General features: G+C 40.2%; 1 protein-coding gene across 1 annotated transcript; it reads left to right on the top strand.

Annotated features, from left to right (window-relative positions):
- The first annotated feature begins 247 nt into the window (after nucleotides 1-247).
- itgb6 (integrin, beta 6) lies at nucleotides 248-19981 on the top strand. The gene is made up of 16 exons (XM_058630154.1): nucleotides 248-499; nucleotides 2993-3062; nucleotides 5776-5855; nucleotides 5967-6165; nucleotides 6883-7129; nucleotides 7219-7384; nucleotides 7491-7652; nucleotides 8834-8929; nucleotides 9147-9236; nucleotides 10808-10942; nucleotides 12299-12716; nucleotides 12804-13026; nucleotides 14576-14667; nucleotides 17570-17689; nucleotides 17781-17947; nucleotides 19130-19981. Exons 2-16 carry the CDS (start codon nucleotides 3008-3010, stop codon nucleotides 19226-19228), a joined length of 2349 nt encoding a protein of 782 aa, XP_058486137.1. The 5' UTR covers nucleotides 248-499; nucleotides 2993-3007; the 3' UTR covers nucleotides 19229-19981.
- The last annotated feature ends 389 nt before the right edge of the window (nucleotides 19982-20370 follow it).

Genomic DNA, 20370 nt, shown 5'->3' on the forward strand with positions numbered 1-20370 from the left:
GCGCCGCAGCTGATACCGGCTTTAATCCCCAAAGTGCAACACATCACTTAGATCATCTCTCAATAAAGAAGTGAGCTCCTGTGAAGGTCTCACAGGCAGCAGTTGTTACTGTCACTCATTATCATCCCAGCCTCCCCCTGCACACACACACTTACTCACTCACTCACACTCACACACACACGCAAGCGAGTTGGAGCCTGTACAAACACCCACACATGACCCCAGAATGCATGCACACACCAGTCACACACACACACACACACACACACACACAAGCCACAGGAACATGGGCAGCAGGGTCACCCTAGCGCCATGCTTCATAAAGGGCGCCGTTACAATAGGTTTACTGTTACTCTGACGACTGCTCGGATACAATGGGAGTGAATGTATTGGCCTGATGCAGCTCCTCTGTTTCTCTCCATTTTCCATTTTTCACTTGATGACAGGGAGGACAGACCGAGACGGGACAGCATGTTATCAGAGGACGCTCCTCCTGAAGGTGAGCTGGATCATTGTGGGATTAACGTGCCTTATATATATATATATATATGTATGCCTCTATTTCTATGCATGGGAAATGTGCAGTGCTGAGAGAGAGAGATGAGGGAGAATAATTCATTTGTCTGTTGAATTTTAATGAGACACTAAAAGACAAGAAGAGAAAAACAAAACAAAACTGGACAGCAACATATTTTAAATTGAGAATAACGTCAGGCTGAAATGTTAGTGTGATGCAACTCTGACATCTAACCCACGTGTTCTCAACCAGGACACAAGGATATGAGCAGAACATGAGATATCTCTGAGGACATTTAAAAACTATAGCGACAAGTTAACACAGAGGATGTTTTTTAAATGAGGAATGTGGAAACGGGGGAGTGTGGATATGTGGAGGTGTTATGAATGAAAGGACTATTTCACAGAGAGCTGCCGGGTAAGGTGCATGAGAGCAGAGAGCGGAGGGGTCAGTGAAAGAAGAGAGGGGCGACAGTGGTCAGTCGGGGAGTGGGCTTGCTTTGGGGGTAACAGATGGGGGACTCACCCAGATCCAGAGGGGCGTGGTGCTGAATTGTGAGATTCCTCTGAGTTAGGACAAGCTGCACAAGACATTCACACTGCAGCTGTCAATGGTGCGACACCTACGCAGCTCCACCCTCCTTCTCCTCACACACAAACTCATATTTCCTATCATGATAGGCCAAGCTGCACAAGACATTCACGCTGCAGCTGTCAATGGTGCGACACCTACGCAGCTCCACCCTCCTTCCCCTCACACACACACTCATATTTCCTATCATGATAGGCCCGCGTGTTTGTTTTCATGAAGCTGAAGGAAATTCTTGCACGACAATGACACTGATTCATGTGGTTAAAGATTAATATGTCCTCCTGTGGTGCCTGGCTAATGCCAGTGTACAAGCTGTATTTGCTTATGGCGTGGTGGCCTTCCAGTATTTTACTGTTCTCTTAGGGTCAAAGTTCAGTCGCCTCACTTATATTGTGTAGAGTCAAGTAATAAGTAATCAGATTTTACGCACACATGCAGGTAAAAGTAAAATTACTTAATAATATAGCATGTAAAAGAAACAAGGTAGAGCTATTTTTTGTGTTAATGTGTTTTATCAATGTTCTTTAACAATAAATCACAATAAAACCTACCTCCAAGGTGCATTACATGAATATACAGCACCTTGTACTGCACCTGTAACACTACTACACCCTGTACATGCCCATTTGTTTTGTTATTGTTGATGGGTTTGAATTATTTTGTGATTGTATCATCTACTGCTTTCCTCCTACAGACCAGTGTTTCCCAAACTCTCTATATGACAACCCACTTATAGAGACACATGAACTGCTAAACTGGGATAACACTGTTAAATATAAAGTGTTTCATGGTCTAGCATCACTTCCACGACTAGAATGCATTAAAAAAGAACTCAAACAGGGCTTGAAAACAGAGCTGTCCCAATTCTGCATAATCTGTAACTTGCCTGTTATTGATTGGTTTTATTTGTTGTTGTTGTTTTTTCACTTTTTTACTTTTTCAAAAAAATTCTATCTTATGAAAATTAGGCTTTTGGCTATAATCTTGTACACTTACATTTTGATTATTCATTGATATACGCTGTCCCTGTCTTAAATAAAAAATAAACTACCCCAGTCTTTGGAAATCACTGCTATAGTTGGACAATAAATGTCTTAGAATCTGAATGAACAGCATGAAACGTACGTAAAACGTAAGAAAAGACAAGAATAGAAGAACAACACAATGTAAAAGCATAGAACAGAATTACCAAATCACACCCTTACATACACACACCGTGCATACACTCAGATTTGCTTTCTAATTATATAGTTTATTAAGAGAAACCAACATCATTCCATGTCCAAACAAGCACTTTTACTTTGAAGTCCTGTGAAATATCATCATGAGTGTCTTTACTGCCATGTCATGGTGGAATATTGTTATAATTATAGTTATAGTTATAATTTCAAGCTCATATTGCCCACACTTTTTCTCTTGACCAGACAAGACACTCGTTGGCCCCCAGGTCATTTGAGTATTAGAAATATTCCTCTAATTTCTGCCATCCTGTTTTTTTTATTTTTTTTTATTATTATTATTCATCAAAATCGAGATCCATGCTCAGATTGCTCAAAAATTGACCTTTTAATCGTAATCCTTGCTTTAAGTTTATCAGGTCTGAATGTGACCAAAAAGCCAGTGTAAACAAACCCAGATTAATCTCAGTGCTGCTGCTGCCATTGGCTTTGAAATGTCCTCGTGCCCGCCTCGCTCTCTCACCTGAACGGAAGTGGACATAAAAGGCAGCGCAGGTAAAAGCAGCAGCACTCACTCGCTCACTCAGTCACCAAGTCACGCAGTCATAGTCCAGGTACACGGTGCGGGGCAGCTGCGTGTTTGACTCCGGCTGTAACTAAATATGAGACAAGTTGAAATATTCTGCTTGTGTTTCTTGTGAACCAGTAACCGCGAGGACTAATGGGGTTTATTCTGCTGAGCCTGATTCTCCGCTACTGGATCCACGCCGTGGAAGGTAAGATCCGCCTGCTCTTTTACTGTCTACTGTAAAAACAACACGTTTATGATCATAGACAAATAATGTGCGTGATAGAATGATCTATCTTGCTATTTATGGCTTTTTAATATTATTCAAATTCTACTAAGAAAAAGATGTAGTATTTTATTATAATATACAATATTACAGGTTTTTTCCAGTGGCTTTTTAAAAATAAAAATTATTCAACCCACATCATTGAATTAGGGCTTATAATGAATCGATTACTGTAGGTTAATTTATCAACTACTTTAATGATCGAATAATCTGGTTCAGTGTGTGTTTTTTGTCATTAAAACAGCTTCTTTTCAGTTTTCAGCTTCTTCAATGTGAATATTTTCTGGTTTCTTTGCTCCACATAACAAAGAAATCATTAAAGCTGAATCATTTTTAGTGGTTTGTGGAGAAAACAAGACATTTGAGATGATCATTATTAGGACTTTTGGGAAACGCTGATTGTCATTTTTCAACATTTTCTCACATTTTATGGACCGAGGAATAGATTAATCAGCATGTGAAATCAATTGTGAAATTAATTTAGTTTATTTGTGCACATCATACGCACAATTTCTTGGTAGATTTGAACTAATAGCCACACAGAAGAATTTTTTTTTAAATGTCTTGTTTTGAAGAAGCTGACAAATCTGAAAACTTGTTTTAATTCTTGAAAACACTCAAGCCCTATAACACACACACATGTGTCTTTTAGTTATACGAGAACCAGTTTTGTGAAGGTGAACACTCCTCACTGTTTTAAGGAATACGCATATGTTTTTATGCAAATTGTGCCCAGAAGGTAGAAAGGAAAATACAAGTCTGGACATCAGTGACTTCAGCATTGAATATAAAATGAGTAAGGTGCTTTTACTGAAATACAATAGTGACCTATTTATTGGGTGGGAAAAAAAAAAGCAGAACAAATAAATGCAAATTACTTCACTTTTGGGACAGTGATCTTTGGGTTAGGGTTAAAAAAAAATTAATTATGAACATGAGCTAGTTCAATTCCGTGTGTAATGTAGGTAGATAATTATAAATAAGGCCCTAATTTAGCTTCTATCTTGCTTTCATAACCATTTGTGAGCATCTCCTGATGCACTTTTCACTTTTTTAATAGCACACCCTTGACGGAGCAAATGTAAACAACTTACATTCTTTGTTCTTCATTGCTCAAGTGTACGTAGAGTACACGGGGGGTGGAAATAAGATATACGTATAATTACATATTTGTTTTATTATACTATATCCTCTAGAACAGGGTCCCCAAACTAATTTGCAGAAAGATTTATGTGTATATGTTTTAAGTAATATGCATAAAATGAAGTTGTAATTCATGTTACAGGTCAGTCACTATGTTCTGCACAACTTTGGTCCTGTAGAGTCTTATTAAATCAATATATAATCAATGTTTAGAAGAAAGAACAGGAAACAAACACAACACTGTGCACTGTGGTATAATACAATACATACTGTCATATGACAGTATCTGTCATTTATTGTTGACATTATCAGTAAAATGTGACTCATGTTCAGTCACTGACATGAGAATGATGAATCACATTGTACTAGACTTGTTCACAATACAATAGTTATATTGATATCATATATATTATCATCAACGACAAAACATAAATGTTCACTTTTAATAGAGAAACTAAGGACTTTTTTCACAGAAAACCCCTTTAAATTGCTGAGGTAGTTAAAAGGTCCAAGTATTTTTATTTAATTATTACTTTTTATATTTTTTCCACAGCTTTTGTGATAATTGTTCCATCTTTGCTTGGTCTAATGCAGGTTCTATACCAAAACCTTTTTTTATATGGAAACTAGGGGCGGTAATCACAGGGTACCACATGATACGATACATGATACGATACATGATGTGATACGATACGCGATACACAATACCAATCAATCAATCGATAACCAATCAATATATCGCAAGACAGTCATATTGCGATACATCACGATATCTGTCTAACTGAAGAAAAGAAAACATGACTGAAAAGTAAAAAGTGCAGGATTTTGCTATTTATTCACAGCATGGAGAACAAAGTGCAAATTCTATATATTGAACGTGGACAGAGCATCTCTTAACGTAGCTCTCGCTACCATTATCCTGCTGTAAAGTTTGTGGCAGAGACTGTTTAATTCAGTAAAATATCGATATTTGCCCTGGTGTATCGATAATAATGTATTGCACAAGGAAGGACGACGATATATCACCAATTTTGACCCCGTTTTTACAGCTCACAAACACTCGTGACCCAATTCACAGTATAAATCCTGATATTTTATCCTCATGTATCAACTCAGTCTCAGCTCTATCTGTTTCACCTAATGTTATTTTTAATTTGGTTAAAGAATAATTACCAAGAGAAGTTAACAAATACATTAAAATGTGTAATTTAACACATACAGTATACACATAAATCTTCTGTGTTGGGAAAATTCTACTAATTTGTTTTGGGACCCCAAAAAACGTCTCCTGTGACCCATGTCTGGGTCCTGCCCCAGATTTTGGGAACCACTGTTCTCTACGAGTCAGAACATTTTTTAAAGCAATGTATATCTTCCATTTCTTGTCTTTGCATTAAAAAAAAATGATGTGTCATGATTTGACTCTAGTGACCCAAATTATTCAGTGCTAATTATAAGAGCATGTTGTGTTCATGTTGTGTGTATGCTGCAGGATCATGTTCAGCTGGCAGCGCTGTGACTTGTGACCAGTGTCTGCAGCTCAGTCAGGACTGTGCCTGGTGTGCACAGGAGGTGAGCAGCCAGAGTTGACCCAAACACACGGATGTTGTTTGCAGCTTCTTCTTCTTCTTCTTCTTGACTTTATAGCACAGTCTTCAGTCTGTTCTCCTTCATTTTCACCAGAACTTCACAGACTGGTTCTCAGTCAGCGACCGATGTGACACACTGGAAATCTTACTTGAAAAGGGATGTGCCCTGAGTCACCTGGAGTTCCCTGTCTCCGAGGCCCAAATCCTCCAGGACCGCCCATTTGGGAAGAAGACGGAGAGTGCGAACAGCACCCAGATCTCCCCACAGAAAATGTCCCTCAAACTGCGAGCCGGTACGCAATCCAAAGCCTTTTGTTTGGAATCAATGATTTGTCTCCAGAGCAGGGTTAGGTACCCAATTCCTGCTGCTCATTGTTAAGACTTAGTGCTCACGTGGCACGGATCTGTGCCACAGTCGCACACTTGGTAAATTACACTGGGAATAAATCACTGGTGTGTGTTTATAGGTCATATCTTCAGGGTTTTTCTTATGTGTTGTTGAGTCAAAATTATGATTCATTTTATATTGTATATTTTATTTTTTTAAAGTGGGAGTAGTGATAATTGTGCAAAAGTCACAAAATAGACCATTTTTCTTCCATTTCTTTTTCAAGCGAACTTTGAAATGTGACGTATTTCCAAATTTCACAAATTAATCACATATTAATGGGGAAAAAATGGCTTGCAGTAAATGCTCTGTGTTCTAAGGATTAATTGGGCTTTTAATAATTGACCCCAGCCACTGAGAGGCCACATCCAGTGTACTCTTTCTGCCGGTCCCAGGCCTGGATAAAGGGGAGGGTTGTGTCAGGAAGCACAGATCAAACCACACAGTGGTGCACGTGGCTCCCACTGTTGCCTCACAGCAACACGTTTGCATGTTCTCCCTGTTTTTTTATTTAATTGAACGCCCATAACGGTAGATGATAGATGAATGAACTGGACTCCAGAGCAGTTTTTTTCCCCTCACTTTCAGACACAAGTAAGGTGTTGATTTTGATTTTGAACAGGCAGTCAATTGACCTTCCAGGTCAACATTCAGCAGACGGAGGACTATCCCGTGGACATGTACTATCTGATGGACCTGTCGGCCTCCATGATCGACGACCTGGAGAGGATCAGAGACCTGGGCTCCACTCTGTCGAAAGAGATGGCCAAACTCACCAGTAAATTCCGCATGGGCTTCGGCTCCTTTGTGGAGAAACCTGTCCTGCCTTTCATCAGGATCACAGAGGAAGAGCGGGACAACCCCTGCAGGTAAACAGTGGCATCCCTTCACTTCGCCACAGTATCATTCGAGAACTCCGTTTCATATCATTTCCCTTCTCAAATGTTGTGTCTTACAGTAGCGTGGGTTTTACCTGCCTGCCAACATTTGGCTACCGGCACGAGTTGTCCCTGACGAGCAACGCGGAAAAGTTCAACGACATCATCGCGAAGCAGCACGTGTCTGCAAATATCGACTTGCCGGAGTGCGGCTTTGACGCCATCATGCAGGCGGCAGTTTGTGGGGTATGATTTTCTATGATTTTTTTTCTCTTTGAATCCTAAATTCATGCAAACACAGAATGTAGTGCCTGATTTTGAGTTAACCCTCTGAGTGTGTGTCTCCTGACAGGACAAGATCGGCTGGAGGAACGATTCCATGCGGCTGCTGGTGTTTGTCAGCGACGCTGACTCACATTTCGGGATGGACAGCAAGATGGCCGGCATCGTGATTCCTAACGATGGCCAGTGTCACCTGGACGTCAACAATGAGTACGCCATGTCCACAGTGCAGGTAAACTCACAGAATGGGCGAGTATTGGACATTTTGTTTGTCTGTCTTTGAGCGGCACAAGTCAAAAAGTAAAGGACATATTTGGATGACATTTTCTGTGGGTGTACATTATGAACCAAGGTTGGGTTGTAGTCGTGATCTGGATACCGTGGAAACCCCTGAAGTCTTAGAAAGTGAAAGGAACACGTTGGAACTTGTAGTGATTCCTGCTCATGACTACCATGGAGTGTAAAAAAACGTCATCGTTAACGTCGTCATCGTCATCGTTTTTCCAAAGCACTAGACACTAGACGACGACGATGATGTCATAGTCTCGCCTCACTGTCCCGCCGTCATCGCTGTCGTCGTCATACCTTTGTGTTTGGAGATTGTTTGACAGTGTTGACAACTGCTGTCAATGAAAAGCAACTCCAAGTCCAAAGACACGCAATATGGGGATTAGGCAAATTGGACACTCTACAGTAAATTGATCGTAGGTGTGAGTGTCAGAGTGGTTGTTTGCCCTATGCCAGCTTAGATTGACACAGCTCCGCCCTCCCGTGATCCTCATGTGGAGGATAAAGCAGTAGGAGATGGATGCATGTTTTTACTTAAAGGAACAGATTAGCGATTGTTCCACACACGGTCAGCTGCACTGCACATCCACAGTTACTCTCTCTCTTTCTCTGGGTCTACAGTCAGGCCCGTACTAAATACAGCTAGATGACGCTCACTCGTGCGGCAGAACTGTGACATTTCCTTCTCTGAGAGTAGTTAGGGTTAATGCCAATAAGTCGCTAGATTTGTCGCTAGTTACTTTGCTGGGAAAAAAAATTTACCAGGGCTATGAAAAGTCGCCAAATACAGTGACAAAGTCACCAAGTTGGATACTCTGTTGTTTGGTCTCTTTGCTTTATGATAAAGTTTTATTTACTTTCTCGGTTCATTCTGTCTCTGTTTTTGTGATTATATACATTTTAATGTGTATAGACAGTACGACAGGTCTTTGTTGGTATCTGAGCAGTGGATGTTTTGTGCTGTCTTTCATTTTCACCATCCAAACCCTGATGAGTCATCGCTGTGTCAGTGTGCACACTCACTACTGACAAAAGTTACCACTTCAAAATCACTCTCTCTCTATAACGCTTCATTTGTTATAAAAAATGATCATTATTATTATTTATCTCGCCGTGTTTTCTCAGGAGTATCCTACTCTGGCTCAGCTGATGGATAAGGTGGTCGAGAACAACATCTTACTGATATTTGCCGTGACAGAGGAGCAGACGCCCAACTACAAGGTACCGAGGTGAAACTCTCTGTGTGAACACATTGTTTTCCTCAGGCTGGCACATTTACATTTGGCCTGTTACAACTAGCCCTCTCTACTTCCTCTGCTCTTTTCTCTTACTTTTTCATCACTGGGAGCCAAAGTCTGCCCACATGTGTACTGTATTTGTGCCTGTCTTGATTATCTGTTTATTCATGGGTTGTTTTTTTTCCCCTCTCTTTCCATAGAACTATGCAAATCTCATACCTGGCGCGACAGTGGGGGCCCTGGCAAAAGATTCCCGAAACATCCTGGAACTGATTGTGACGGCGTACAAAGTAAATAAATGATCTTAGTGGTAATGGATGAGTGGGCAGCCTGTGTGTGTGTATACTTGTATTTTTTGCCTCTTTCGGGCCCTTCCTTGTATAAACACCGACCTTATCAGGACCAGTAGTCCTAATGGAGACCAAAACCTGGTCCTAATGACCTCATTTCTGAGGAACGGAATTGTGGTTAGGTTAAGGTTAAGGTTAGACAGTACGGTTTTTGTTGTTGAAGTATATGCAGTGTCATAAGAAGAATAGCGGTATTACTCATGTTGTGGGGACGTAAATGTGTTTATACGGTCACATTATGGGGACTTGTCTTCCTTATGGGGACAGAATCAAGTCCCCATAATGTAAATGATTACATTTTAAGGTGAGGACATGTTTTATGGTTAGTATGAGGTTAGGGTTAGGCCAGTAGTAGTTAAGGTTAGAGTAAGTCTCCAGGAAATTAATGTAAGTCAATGCAGTGTCATAAGAAGAAGAAGAAAAAAAAGTGTGTGTGTGTGTGTGCAGAATAAGTGAATGAATGAAAATAATTGAATCATGAAAAATGTTTTCGTCTTCCATTAACTGCAGGGAGAGACAGTATCTCTGTGCCTTTTCATTCTCCTGCTTTTCCCTTTCATTCTTTCCTCTATCACATTTTTCCCCTGCACCACGCCGGTGCTCTGCATCAGCATGTTTGACAGCAAGTCTCTTCTTGTCCCCTGCTGTTTGATCTCCTCTGATTCGCTCTCTCCCCCTCCCCATTCGCTCGCTCGCTGTTTCCTTTTTTCTTTCCCCATCTACCTTTTGCACTCCTTTTGTGTCCTTTTGTAAACCCCCACTCCCACTGGTGGCAAGTCCGGCGCTGTCCTCTAATTACTTCATCAGTTATGTTAACACCCAGTTCTCTGCCACGTTCACCACACTGAAGAGAGGAGACTCTGTTATCTGGCTGATTGTAGTTCCACTTCTTAAGTGTCCTGAAATATAGAGGACACTTGCTTAGTATTTACTCTTCACCTGCAATTATGGATTCATTTTAAGATGCTTTGTAGAAAGATATATAGTTAAGCTGCTGCACTTAAAAAAAAAAGCATATTTACAGAAAAACACGTGCATTTTTTTGAATCTGTTTTCCTGCTTTACTTTTAATCCATCTTTACTTGGACTGATCCCACCGCCGTCTCCCTGTTTTCTCCTCCTTAGCAACACTGAAGTCGAAATCGCAGCCGCCCGTCGGAAGCACACAATTAACCCTCTGTTAGCAGCAGACAGTCCGTCACAGAGTCCGTTAGTCAGTCAAACACGGCGAGGTCTGGCTGTCGCTCTCTCCTCAGGCGCTTTGTGAAGCCGAGCACACCTGGGAGGATGAGTCACCCAGAAAGAGAGCGTTAGATAGCAGGTTTCATAACGGCCCTCTCGATGTGTCACAGGTCAGCACAGGGTGAGAGTAAGGAGAACAAAGCTCTGATTTGATAGTTATATGCATGAGTCATCTTTTTTGTGCATTGTTTTGCAGAGGAAGTCTTCTACTCTGTGCTAAAGTGTTCCCACGTTGACTTTTTTTATCATTTTTAATGGACTGTTTCCAGGAACTGCGATCAGAGATCGAACTGGAAGTCCTCGGAGACACAGAGGAGCTGCAGATGTCCTTCACGGCCATTTGCCCCGATGGTACAGTCCTCGCTGACCACAAACACTGCTCCAACATCAAACCAGGAGAGACGGTCAGTTGACTTTAAATCGCTCTGCATTCATTGCATTTCATAATAACTATGTGTCTCACGGACCGCTGCAGTTCACTATGGTTTACATGTGATCAACTCATTCAGCTGAAATAGAAAACAACAAACAGATACTTTGGACAAAAGAGAGAGAGAATGAGAGACAGAGTGAATTATTGGGCTGATATTTGTCATTTTAATGGTCTGCATCAGCCGATTAATTAATCAGTTCGAGCTGCAACGATTAATTGATAATTCATTCATTCATTAATTGATTAATTTAACCGGTTTGAGTGTTTTTTTTTTAACAATTAAAACAAGCTTTCTGATTTTACAGCTTCTTAAATGTGAATATTTTCCTTTGACTCATATAACAAGGAATTCATTTAAACTGTATAATTTTGGTTTGTGGACAAAACGAATAATCAACCGATTAATCAATTATGAAAGTAATGGTTAGTTGCAGCCCTTTAATCAACCAATTACACATTACCTGTTTGTGTTCTGAGAAACTTGATAAATGATCCTAAGGAACTAGGACTTTGTTTTTGCATCCAAAAGTTTATATTTATTTTGAATAAGTGTTTCATTCATTTTATATGTAGTTTATACAATATTTTTTATTTAAAATACATGCGTACACTGCAGCGCAGACGCAATACGTGGGTTGTAGAGTCATAGTGTTGTTCTGTAAATGTTTGTTGGGTTTCATGTGTAATTATAAAAGTGTTTAGCAGATGGAGACAAAAAATACACCGTGGCTTTGTTGAGGATATTTAATGCCATGCATTCTCCCTCCGACTTTTCTCCTTTCCTGTAAATCAAGGCGTGTGAATATCTACTGACGCAAACCAAACAAAAACTTAAGTCCTCAAAAATCTAATTAAAACTGTGTATACAACACTGCCGCCACCCACATATTTGCAACTTTTCTTTTTCCATCCATCTGATAAAATACAACTGTTATTATCACAAATAATTCATAAAAGCATTAAATAAACATGTATTGAACAACACTTGTCTGCATTTCAGTGCTCTTATTCGTTCTAATACATGAAAAAAAATAAACTTTGTCAATCAAGTTTCTGTGTCAACTTACATAGATAGATAATAATTTACATTTTTTTAAAGTGTTCACACGGTGGCGCAGTAGCCGGCGTTGTTGTCTCACAGCAAAAAGGTCACCGGTTCAGATCCCAGTTGGACTGAGGTGTGTGGGTTTTCTCTGGTTTCAGTCCAACAACATGAAGAGGTTAATTGAACACCACAGGTGTGAGAGTGAATGGCTGTTTTGTCTTCTTTGCTCTTTGTTGACGCAGACAGAACTAGTTGACCCGTGACTTCCTCTTCACTCCTCAGGTGGTGTTCAACGTATCAGTGGAGCTCCCGGGATGCCTGTCGGGCTTTCGCCACTTCTCCCTCAAACCGGTGGGTTTGCAGGACAGTCTGGAGGTGGAGCTGGAGTCTCTCTGCTCCTGTGACTGTGAGCGGCCGCCTGAAGCAAACACCAGCCGGTGCGTCGCGGGCCAAGGAGCTTTCCAGTGTGGCGTGTGCGTGTGTCAGCCAGGCTTCCTGGGAGCAGAGTGTGAATGCAATGAGGAGAGCGCATTGTTGAGCAACTGCCTCGCAAACAATGCGTCTGAGATATGCAGCGGTCAGGGGCAGTGCTCCTGCGGACAGTGTGTGTGTCATGCGTCCAGCTTCGGCCGCATCTATGGACCTCACTGCGAGTGTAACAACTACTCCTGTGTCCGCTTCCGAGGAGAACTTTGCGGAGGTCAGTGGTTCCACTTCGGTGTCATTGATAACCCGCACCCTATTTTTGTGAGTGAGCCTGTGATTGAAACTCATTTGTGTGTTGTAGGCCACGGAGTGTGTGACTGCGGCGAGTGTCGCTGTCACAGTGGTTGGACAGGAGAGTACTGCAACTGCAGCAGCAGCACTGACGCGTGCGGGTCAGAGGACGGCTCGGTCTGCAGCAGCAGGGGCAGGTGTGAGTGTGGACAGTGTGTCTGCTCTGTGCCGGGAGCGTCCGGAGAAAAGTGTGAGAAGTGCCCGACATGTGGAGACGCCTGTAGCTCTGCAAGGTGAGAACACATTTATGCCATTTATGCCAATCTGTGAATTAATCTGTAACTGAAGAAATAGTTCAGTTTTTTTCCATGAACCAGCCTGTCTTGCTGCTCCTTACTCCATACAATCTACATCTGCTTAAATCTACAATATCTTAAGGATACGTTCACCACTTTATCTCATAGTTGGTAAAGCGTTCACTCTCCCACACCAAAGTCCATAGAAAAATCTGCCGTTTTTAGCTCACAGGGACACAGGAGCTGTTGGTCTACTGCTGTCTCGTTTTAGACTTAGACTTCCTTTTATTGTCATTGCACAGAAAACACAGCAGTGAAAACTGGCAACGAAATTTCGTTGCTTGGCAGCAGATAAGACACCAACACATAGCATTGAATTTTGTCACTTCTGAGTTTTGATGGGAATGTCTTTTATCTTACTGTAAATGTCTATACATGTATCCAACTCTTCAGCCTAACTATGATTAATAAAAAATAAATAAGTAAGTAAGTGTTTTTATGTATATAAATATATATAAAAGTAGTGCAAAAAGAAAAACAGGAATGAAAACTGTAGCAGCAATATGAAAAAAAAACATTTGTACATTATTTGTACGTTTGTATTACTTAGCTACACCCAAATGAGGGATTTCAAAACTCCAAAGTCACAAGATAACACATTTGAACTTTGTTGTTGTAAGTGGTTCAACATGTCCTGTGTGCAATGGTGTAAAATTGCTGATTTTCTCTATGGACTTTGGTGCATGAAAAGCGCAGTTTACAAACTTAAATTTCCAGCTTGAAAAAGACTATGTATAAAACAGCTTAGAGTTAATCTGGCATATGAAGACAGCGTCGATGCTTAATGCAACCACATGAAAAGCCTGATATATCAATTTAAGCAAATATGGGGAGTTATAAAGAGTAGGTGGCCCCAAAAAGTCCGGTTTACCACAGAAGAAGAATAATCAGGGCATAATTTGATGTCATAAATAGAGAGCCCCATGTTTCCATTGCACTTGTCAGACACGCCGTTTTCCAAATGTCATCCTTAAATCACTGAATCTTAAATCGGTTCCGTCTCCGCCAAGCGTAATGCGATATTTCAGACTTTTTTTAATTTCCTGTGTCTCCATTCAGAAACTGGCTGATTGAAATCCATTTAGTGTGAAGGTTTTTTTTTTGTTTTGTTTCTTTAGCTAAAATATATGATATTGTCTCCTTGTACGACATGATCGGCCTGTTCTTTTGAGTTCAGGCCTATCGGGTTCAGGTTCCCTTGTTCACATGTGTCTATACCTTTCATGTGACATGAAAAGACAACTAATGTCCTCAACACAGCACTACGAGATTTCCTTTCTCCACTGAAAAAGCAGCTGTCAGGCCCAGTGCCATTTGATATCAGTGTTATAAAAGGGGGAGCGAGAGAGTGAAGCCTTGGGAAAACTCTGATAAGTGACCAACACTGAGATTCATCTGTATTCACCGTGAAGGCTCCTCACGAGGCTCCTGTGTTGTCCCCGAGGTAAAAACCGACTCTTTGTTCTTCCACATGTTTTAACATCAGGACCTGTGTGGAGTGCCACCTCCAAGATAAGGGCGATGTGGAGTCCTGTAATCAAAGCTGCAGCGCTCTGAAGATTCACATCAACACAACAGGTAAATGACCACAGATGCTTTAAAGGGTCCGATTTAGTGAATTCAGTTTTGAATAATAATAACCCTTTACAATATATATAATTCAGGGATCTTAATGTAAAGTAATAACTGTTAAATGACAGTGAAAAATAACATTAAAAGCGAGTTTAAGTCACTTTAAATGCCTTTCTTTAGTTAACATTAATTAAGGGTTTCTGTGTCTGTAAATCTTTTTCCCTTAAGCGACACTGATGTGTAAAACATGCATCCCTCAACAAGGACTGCATTAACGTACTACAATTAAGCATCTATTGACCAGTATTACCCTCTATTAATGTTCCTTGTGACCCTTCTCATGTTTCTGGACCTGTGTGGCTGTTTAAGGCTCACAGGGGCAATAATAAAGGGTTAATAAATGCTTAATTATGGTTAAGTAATGCTTATTCAGTACACTTATTACTGATGTTTTTATAAACTCTGGAATAATGTATGAATGAATACCTTAAATAACCCACATAATATGATGAAATGTATATTTAAAACATCAATTAACAGGTAGTAGATTCTTATTAGGGTAAGCTTCCTTTTCCTTGAGCTTGTTTTAAGTGTAGAGCTATTTTATATACATTAAGGATATTTTCTAATATGACAGTTAACATCACAATGTAGTAAATGCGTGATTATGAGAGATTTAAGTACTGAATGAGTAAAATACATGATATTGTGTGTGCATATTTTAGCCTTTTACCCTCCTGGTATTATTGGAGCTTGAATGATATATCCGCCTGATCTGTACATATTACATAATTACAAAAATATTGGTTATATAAGTTAAAAATATAATCTCAAAATTATTTTGAAAGCATTTGCAATAACCTGGTTTTTGTGAATTAATCATTACCAGGATAGTTATTGACTGAAATATTTCCTTACCCTTAGTACCCACATTACCAAGTGTGGCAACATGGTAATAATGTCAGTAATGTTTTGATAACAATAATTTTAGGTCATCGTTTCCCTCCATATCCATAATTTAAAATTATTATTTTTATATATTATTTATTATTATTTAATATTTATTATTTATATATTATTATATATAAATTATATTATTATATATATAAAATAATTTAAAAATAATTTAAAAAGGTTCTAAGAATCATTATCACAACTGTGACAGAACATTTTCTAATCATCCCATGTCTAGATTTGCATGAGAATGAACATTTATGTTGAAATAATTACCATGTTGACATTCCAGTATTTTCCACAGCATTCCGTACATATTTTATCCTGGACCGCGTTTGTGTTTTTGCAAAACACACGTAATATTAAAAGGTCATGCCGGTCCAGTGTGAAAATAAACTGCGTGATACATGAAACCTGTTATTCAGTGTGTCACGGGGAGAGTTCAGTCGCCTCCACCCAGTTTGTCTTGGATGTCACCGCTTCGTGTCGTAGTTTACAAAGGAAGAACTCACAAAACAGCGTCCGCTTGCATCTGTCGCCATGTGATGATGGTAAACACTGACAGCACAAAGGATGTGGAGCAGGTTTCAAGTCAAATGTGCATGTGACTTTATGTGGAATACCCACATTTTATGCTGACTGGAAATTTAGCACATAATCTTATATCTCATAAGTGAATATAATACGTGGGCTTGTAACCGGTGGATCACTGGTAGAGTTTAAAAACGAACTGATAACTAGCTGAAATTGAATTGTGTGTTTATAAAACAAACTAACATTGTAGTGATGATGTGCTTAGTTTTTGTCTTTGTAAATGTATTATTTAGTTATGTAGGGTTGAGTTGGTTCATCCAAGTGAATCCAACTTTTAGTCTTTTATTGGGTTTTAAATTTTTGCTCAGATTAGATTAGATTATATTAGATTGTACTTTATTGATCCCACAACGGGGAAATTCACTTGTGCAGTAGCATACATGTTACAAAGGACAGAACAGAACAGAATGGCTTAGATTACCTAAAGAAACAAATATTAAAATAAGATAAAATAAATAAAATAAAATAAAATGAGAAATGCAATTTACATCAACACTATGTATTTAGATGTGTAGAGGAACTAAATACTGTAAAGAAAATATGGATTATATTTACAAAAGTGACAAATTGAGCTCCTGAGACTCCTGGCTCACAAACAATGTGATGGGTCTCATGAGGGTTATTTATCATTATTTATGTTATGTTCATGTGTCTGTACCGTACTGTACCGTACCACAGCGGTGCGAAGGTTAGTCATGACAGTCACTGCTCTGCAAACCCACGATGACGACCTCCAGTCACCTCGAGTCAGACCCGCCACGTACTGTACGTGTTGCGTACAGTACGGCGTGAATTATTGTCGTCATGAGAGTCTGCTCTCTTGTGTGTTGGTGTTTTTGATAGTGGTATCAGCACAGCGCCATGCTAAGTTTCCCCATGGGTCAGGGGTTTGGAGGAATGCTGACCTGCATGGACTTGGGTGTCCCTCTGGAGCCTGAAGCCCCTTCTCTTAACACAACACCATCCATGTCCATTCAGGCAGCAGTCGACAATGGGGAACATATTATTTACCTTGTCGTACAGGCAGAGCTATTGTGGTGCATGTGAATGCTCCAAAAGGAGCCTGTCCTCCTTTATGGAAGAGATTAATTTAAACCCACTATACTTGTGCAAGCTGAGAGCTATATCTGATTATCGCCGAGGATTTCTCAGCTTCAGATGTGGAATACAATGGCTTGGTGCACACATGCACACACACACACACACACCAGATTCAAGGCTTTGATATGGAAAATCACAGCGACAGCTCAACAGAAGGAAGGGTATCCTTTTACATTCCGGGCACAAAGTGGAAAGGAAAGATGATATAGGATGGATTCATTCTTTCCTTATGGATATGTATGTTCACATTTCCTCCCAGATTATGACAACAGCCCTTCTATGCCATGCTCATTGATGACGGAGAATGAGTGCTGGATCTCTTTCAACGTGATGGAAAGTGAGACGGGGACCACTACTGCCTTCAATCTGCAGATGTATGGTAAGACTCACAGTGACACAGGGAACAGATGAAAAGAGAAAGAGAAAGCTCTGCCACGAGTCTCATTTCTTCGCCTGCCGTCATCTCACAGGTTGCCCAGAGCCGCCGAACATCCCCATGATTATTCTGGGAGTCTCCCTTTCCGTGGTTTGCATTGGCCTGACTCTGCTTGGTGTGTGGAAGGTGCTGGTGTCGGTCCATGACCGTAAGGAGGTCGCCAAGTTTGAGGCAGAGAGGGCAAAGGCAAAATGGCAGACGGTAAGACCTTTAAAGTGATAGGTCATGTTTTTAAAGTGTGGTTGTTTGAGGTATTGAAACATAAGCCGTGTTTCTATCGAGTGGAACCGCTTGATTTTTTTTATTTTTTTTTTTTTACCAAAGTACCAAAATAACCAGCCCCTATTGTTCCATTCTTTGGCATAAACTGACTGGAGTGGCACACTTCCCTTTGGTAGGAGGGAAGGGTGCCAGTCAGTTTATTCTCATGAAAAGCTTGACGTCTTGTTGAGACAAACAGCCACAAACAGAGCAGGAGCTGCTGGATACCCTCCATTGTTGTGCTACGTATCTCGCTGATGTGGCCATCAGGCACAGTCCACAACCCATCTATCTGGGTCGGGTACTGACCCGATTTGCATTTAGCTTGGTATTACTAGAATAGGAGTAGTATTTTTGAAAAACTGTGCTTCCCAACCTCAGTTTCCCCTGAGTTGAGAAATATCTTCATTCTTTTCTTTGTTACGTGCCCACCAGTGACACTTGGTCCTGTTAGCGTAACTGTTAGCAAAGATGGCGGACACGGTTGAGGTCCCGTCCCCCTACAAGTGGATCTAAATAGTTTGGAATTAGCGCTGCAGTTGCAAGCCTTGGGACCAAGGCTTGGACCAAGTGTCACTGGTGGGCACGTTACAAAGAAACTTAGATTTGTAAAGTGCTCACTCTCCTGCACCGAAGTCCAAACAGAAAAATCATAATTTTTACCTATAGGTTTGGTCACTTGGGTAAAACTGGACAAAATATTTCAAACACTAAGGTCACATGATAACATAACTGAACTTCCTGATGTACAGTACACTTCATGTGTGCCATGATTTAAAATGGTCCATTTTCACCGTGGACTTTGGTGCATAGAGAGAGAGAGAGTGGTTTACAAACTTTCCAGCTGTATAGGGGCTGCCAATATTCTTCATTAATGAAGACTTAAGCAGGTATGGATTTTATTATGTAAGCCTTCTGTTACGTGGCTAAAAGCTGTTTTTCCATCTGTTCCTGGTGGCAGCCATGTTATCGGTGAGAGTGAGTGTGCAGGTTTCCAGTGCATTCTACCTTTAAAAAAAAAACCCGGAACCCATAAAAATCATCCATATTTCAACTGTAAATGACCTGCATTATCATATTGTCACGTGTTTGTGTCTCTTTTTTTTTTTTGCTCCTCTTCAGGGGACCAACCCACTGTTCAGAAGCTCAACAACGACATTCAAAAATATCACTTACAAGAACAAAGAGAGAGACAAGATTATTGCAATGGATCACTACTGATGATGAACTGGAGGCAATGCAAAGCGACATCTGAGTGCACTTAGGTGTGCGTGTGTGTATGTGTGCGTGCGCACATATGCGTTAACTTCTATTTGTTACCTCTTTTGGACCTTTTCTGGCATAAACACTGACCTTGTCACCTCATGGAGACATAACCTGGTCCTAATGAGGAAGAACCTCATTTTTGAGCTACTGGTTAAGCTTAGGACTAAGATTTTTGAATTGTGGTTATGTTAAGGTAAAGGTTAGGCAGCAAATGGTTATGGTTAAGGTTAGGGATCAGGCTGCTGTCCAAATGAATGGAAGTCAATGCAGAGCACTCAGCTCTGGAGAGGCGTGTGTTTATGTCTGTGTGTGTGTGTGTGTGTGTGTGTAATGTTATGATCACAGTCGACAACACTGTGAACAGATGAACACTATGTACATGATGAATTTGCTGCTGTAATGCAAAGGTGCACTCTCAGTGTACTAAACCCTGCACTTTCCTGTTGCATGATCCTGCAAACTGACACAAGTTTCCCTCGACTGTAACATGCAGCCTGGAAAAGAGGACTCAACACTATGAGTGGCCTACTACTGAAATTAAAGAGTCTGTTTTTTTATTAATTTTTAATGAATGTACAGTAAATATGCAGGTGATATGTGTGTGTATTTCTATGTTATTGTGCTTGTTGTATTTTAAAGTAAGGCTGTGCCTTCAATGTTAATAATGGATTAATGGAATAAAACTGTTTTTTTGGTCTTCTTGTGAAATATTTGTTCACTGTATTACAATGTAGTTCTCAAATCCCCTCATAGAAAGTGTATTTGCATTTGAGTGAGACGAATTGCACTGGAAAACATACAAGATTATTGTTGTTTACAAGTGTATAGTTCATTGTTATTTTGTTCTCCCACGGTGCATTGTCCTAACTGTATTGTTTTACCTGGTACTGTGTAAGTAAAAAGTGTGTTTAAAACAGAAGAGTCCAGTAATGAACTGAGAAACAACTTGAGCTAAACTTTACCCACTACTACAACAAAACTGCATTCAGTGCTTGGATTTCTTTTCATTTGTATTTGTGTTGTGTAGTTACTTGTTTGTTTGTCTGGCTGCTGTGTTTGTTTGTGTGGCTGCTGTGTTTCTTTGTCTATTTGTGTCT

Source organism: Solea solea, chromosome 5, assembly GCF_958295425.1.
Source record: "Solea solea chromosome 5, fSolSol10.1, whole genome shotgun sequence".
Taxonomy (NCBI): domain Eukaryota; kingdom Metazoa; phylum Chordata; class Actinopteri; order Pleuronectiformes; family Soleidae; genus Solea; species Solea solea.